Consider the following 5,245-nt stretch of genomic DNA (forward strand, 5'->3'; position numbering starts at 1 on the left):
CATAGATCATTTATTTAGTTCCCTAAAAAAAAGAAAGAGAAAGAGAGAGAGAAGAAAAAAAATACAAAAACACAAAATGCCCCCATAAGATTTTGCAAAAGAAAATAATCTTATTTGTGACATTAAAAGCCACTATGTTGGGAAACTAGTCTGACCAACTATGGCTGAAACAGAACATTTTTCTGTAACATATCCTGGTCCCATCCACACAGTGAAATAAAACTAAAGGAAGATCTGAACTGATAGCATGATTTATGTGAAATCAAAACATAATTCACTTCCTTCTTTAATGCCAAGGTTGCACCAAACAGATTTTACAACAGCATTTATTATTTACTGAAAATCAGGTGAGAATTTTTGAGAATAGCTACTGGACTTCAGTACAGTAGTAAGAGTGCAATTTATTCTGTTGAGAAGTAGGCTGTGAATAAATCTACAGCTACTTCTCACTCAATCCAGTGAAAACATAGCTCTCAACAGCTAAATTCATAACCTAGTCTAGTATGGAGTAAATTCCACAGATAGATGAGCTCTGAGATTAGAATTACAGCAATAAAAATGATCACTGTCCAGTTTTAAATGCCAATAAAATACAGGTTTAGAGTCAATTTTAAATAAGAAACCAATTCCTGAAACTATGTGCTCTTACAATAAACTTGTAAACAGAGGTAAATTATATGAGTTCCTTTATCTACCAACATAAAAAAAATACCATTTAATGTGCAGCCCAGATTTAAATAATAGACAAAAATAGCATATCAACAATATTTACTATATATTTACATGTAATACTGTGATAAAATGAAGAAATCAATGAACATTACGTTACAAAAGAAAAAAAATCTCTTTAAGGTACCAGTACCTTCCACATTATCACATTTATGCAACTGTTCTCTTACATCTAAAATGATCCATCATATGATGAGTTAATATAAGGATATAAACAAGTAAACCATTGAATTGGAGCATATGCTAATGTGTCAACTCCCATTTCTGAAAGACACTTCAGTGGCATAGAAACCTAAAAGTGTATAAGCAGCATTGGTTTCAGTAGGATAAAAAACACGTACCCAAGTTCTTCACTGATCAGGACCTAATTTTATGGGACGCCACTGACAATACAACAGACTGCAACAGTTATAACCATACAAGGGGTGGGTATCATATACCCTATTTAGTGAATATATATATATATWTTTTAAACYTAAAAGTGAATCATAGCCAACTGCTTATCACCAGTTACTGTCATCAGAAAAGAGAATAATCTTTTTAAATTTATATACACTGACATATTAGATTTTTGTTACCTGATTCATTGAACAGTATGTAGAATCAGTTCTTTAACAAGAACTGTACTAATCTGTGTACCAGATATTTCTTCTGGCCAATTGAGCTGCAATGGAAGCTTGTATCCACTTTACATATTGTTTGAGGAATTGTAATAAATAGCTGCTTAAAGTTATACATGTTTAAATTGGTTGAGAACTGAAGTTTTTAGTGTAATAACTGTCTTAAATTGGCAGAAAAAAATCTATGCAAGTAAAATACTGGAAAAATAATCAACAAAAATTTAAGCAATATTAGAACTTAAAAATTCATCAGCCAGACAGGATCAAATTTTAGCCCGCTCTTTCCCCTCCTACATCTTCTCCGAGGATAAAAATTTACCAGAGGACAAGGAGGAATGATTTGACACTCCTTTGTCAATCCAGTTAGTAAGCAGATGTAGGTTCAAGTATTTAAATCCACATCGTACTAATAAATAGAAAGAAACAAAACAATCAGGATGGTAAGAGTATCACTAAAGTTAAAGTACTGCTCATGGAAAAATCTCTGTTTCTCAGTGAGCATTGTTATTATATTATGCTATTTTTCCTGGAACTACCAAAGGCAAAACAAGAGAARTATTTTTGATGAGAAATGTACTCAAACCAGATAACATGCAAGTCTACAGAGACATGTAGTGTTACAAAACTGGACTGAATAATTGAGTACAAGTTTTTTTTCTTCCTGTAAGTTTTAGAAAGTAGTATCTGTAGTTCATGTCTACATCAGCATTTTTGCTCTGCACATAATTAGAGCAAAATATGTCTTCCCTTCCCTCATCCTGCCCCTTTCTCCAAAGTAAAACACTGACAGTTTGATTACAAAACTATGTGTAGTACATTTTTGAATACAGTTTCTTCAATTTTAGGCCACATGTTCATTTAAAGACATTCTTATCCATTACAAGCTTCCCTTTTAATTGCTGAAGATCTAATAGAAAAGCAAACATACAAATATTAGAAGTGCTGATCCTGAGATGAAGTATGGGAAATTGTGATCTAGTCTGATCCTTATTCAAATTTCTGTTTCAGTTTCTTCTGGAAGACAGCTGGTAAGATGGAGAGGATGGCTAAGATCATAAGGACAAACACAGAGTTCCAGGAAACAGCTTCCCCTGCTGTTGTAAGTTGGTACAGTGTTGTTCCTGCTTTAATTGCTACGAAAGATGGTGGTGCCACACCTGGAGGGGAAAAATTAGAAGAGTAGGACAGTGAAGGAAGAAAACAAAATCACTTGTTAGGGAAAACAAACATGGAAAAATAAAAATCGTAAGTTAGTCACCTAACTTTAATATCAAAGTTTCAGACTTTGGTACCTTCCACTTTGGTACAGGCATCTGTAAATACGAAATTCGAAAACAAGAATCCCTTATSATAAGAACTATTTTTATGCTATGTTTATATTGCTCAAACACAGGACACCAGGAAAAATCTCTGCCATCTCTCTACAAACTAATCCTTGTTTGGGTTCATAAGGAAAAATATAGGTGGTTTCCTAACCGGGTTAAAAAGTATCTTAAAAAAACCCCATCAAATACACCACTAAAATACTTAGCATTACAGTAATAAATTACAAATTAACTCCCAGAAAAATATGGTAAACAAGATGGAGAAAGACGAGGAGAAACAGTCCTTCTGACAAAGGCACATACATCCTCACACAATTAAGCCGAGTTCAGAATAGGAATTTCTCATCTTATTAATACAAAACTTCATGAAAGTATAATAATCGTGGACTGGAACAAAGCAAGTTACTAATGTGTTCATAGAAGGCATGTTCCCTCAAACAAGTAAGTTAGCCACATCTCATTACCTGCAATCCCGTAGGTCATAACAGTCTTGAAGACTGAAACCTTTTGATGCTCCAAGTTCCACACACACCAAGAAGTATGAAATAATGCATTTGTGTAATCTTTCAGTTACCCAGTAGATTGCAATCTCTGCTGAGCATTGTATGAAGAGAAAAGCAACAGTATCTCTTCTGGCTGCCCCCAAATTTAAGTTCATTGATCAGAATTCTTACCTAAAAAAGTGCCAATGAAAAATACTTTCAATGGTACATTTATTATAGGAGATGTTATATTGATGAACCAGTTAGGAAGAAAAGGCGTTATTCTCAGAAATATTATGTAGTTAATGAGGTGTTCTCTGTGTCTTTCAACCTGTCAAAAAGAAAAAAAAAAACATTCAATAAAACCCCAGTTTGAAAATACAGAACAGTTTCACTACTAGAAGCTACTAGATTTTTGTGCATCTTTTGTAGAAATTTAAAGGTTGGAAACATAAAAAATAATCAGTTAAGCAGTGACTGACTCAAGGAAGAGGCATCAGAGAATCATCTGTTAAATAAGACTAAAGTTATTCTGGAAATACCAGTCGATAGTAGAGTATGCTGACAATCTGTCTGATTCAGCTAACTTAAGTAATTCTGCACAGTAGCAGGTCTAACTCACTAACCTCTGCTTGTCTTCCATCTAACTGTAACCTAATCAACACTGCCAGGCTGGTGCCCTACTACAAAAGCTTTTGCAGGAACTGGCAATGAGGCTGTTCCTCAACCTCTTCTGTCCTAAATTGTAATCACACTTGAAGCAGAGCTGTATTCTTAGCTCAGAAACTCATGACTCTCCAGTTAGTCAGGTAGTTACTGCCAGCACAGTCTACTTACCTGCCTGTTTTGTAACACCTAGCATTTATATTACCCAGGAGCAACTGTAATAGCCCAAACTATTTGCTTTCTTAATTATATTCTTAACTCTAGCCCAGCTCCCTACATTAGTACTACATCAAAAGCTCTTCTCACTCCAGCCAGGCTTTAGCACATCAGCCCTTTCAAACAAGAACCGTAACCCCAAACCAAGTTTTAAGGGTAACAAAGCATCCCATCATCTCTGACCTATCTGAGCAGCTCTTCTATAAGCCTAAGCCTGGTCACACGGCCCCAGACAGCCCAAATCATAAGTCTGATCAGAATTCCAGACTGACAGTAGTCCAGCAGCTCACCCCAATCCTCTCTGTTTTTCCCAACTTTAGCTCTAACTGCCCCACTAAAATTAAGCCACAGCCCTGCTAGGGTTTAGTAAGTTTTAATCACACTTTCCATTCTAATGAAGTTCTAAAGATTTCTACTTAGCTTAGTTTTGCACATAACATAGTTCAAGTGTGATATAGTCCACTTTATCCAGTGCAATCCAAGCTGTACATATTATTTATCACATATCCAGTTCTACTAAAGGAAATAGTAATAGGCACTTGCCACTTAGAGAACAACTTCAAGACTATACTCTGATACTAACATTTATTTCAGTCAAGATCCAAGATACTATTTTATTACTTAATAAAGACAATTGTGCAGGACAACTCTTTTAAGCTCCACTGTGGAAGTTATTAAATTTGTAATTAGATCCCCACCTAAGGATTGTGTTAAATTTGCAATATAAAAAGGCTGAACACTGTAGCTGAACAACTGACTAAAATAATTTAAATTTATACCATTCCAACAGAAATCAGACATCTTAGTAAGAAACATGTTTAAAATATTCATGTAATTTTTTTTAAAAAAAATCTTGAGTGCAATCCATTAACTCGTGGTTCATGCTTGCGAATCTGTTTAAGAGTGTCAAACTAAGAAACACTAGTCAAATACTAAGCGCACTGATTTTGTATAGCGAAGTCTTTGCCAATGTTTTTCATCCAGTGATAACACTTGTTGAGAGTAATCTTATCAGATATTGTCCTTTGCCATTATAAGGAAATACAAATTACAGGATCAAGCAGTTGGTGCAGAACTACCTACCAATACCCAATAAAAAGGGGGCCAATTTCAAAAATTTACAGATAATTAAGTTCTTGTAGATTTCATGTAAACCAGCAGTAAGGAAGAAGAGAGATCCTCTAAGTGACCCAAGGCAGGCGGGGGG

The 5,245-nt window shown here is 34.8% G+C and overlaps 1 protein-coding gene across 1 annotated transcript in view; it reads right to left on the reverse strand.

Moving 5' to 3' along the window:
* Window positions 1-273: 273 nt before the first annotated feature.
* The window catches only part of TMEM41B (transmembrane protein 41B), a 32,383-nt gene continuing 27,411 nt past the window's right edge, over window positions 274-5,245 (reverse strand). The window contains exons 7-8 of the mRNA XM_085317088.1: window positions 3,349-3,487; window positions 274-2,506 (exon numbers count right to left, since the gene is read on the reverse strand). Of these exons, the coding sequence (XP_085173214.1) occupies window positions 2,337-2,506; window positions 3,349-3,487 (309 nt within the window). The 3' untranslated portion in view covers window positions 274-2,336. The remainder of the gene's footprint in view (window positions 2,507-3,348; window positions 3,488-5,245) is intronic.

The sequence above is a fragment of the Rhea americana genome, unplaced genomic scaffold, assembly GCF_003343005.1.
Source record: "Rhea americana isolate MKP2758 unplaced genomic scaffold, rheAme1 scaffold_49, whole genome shotgun sequence".
In the NCBI taxonomy this organism is placed as follows: Eukaryota; Metazoa; Chordata; class Aves; order Rheiformes; family Rheidae; genus Rhea; species Rhea americana.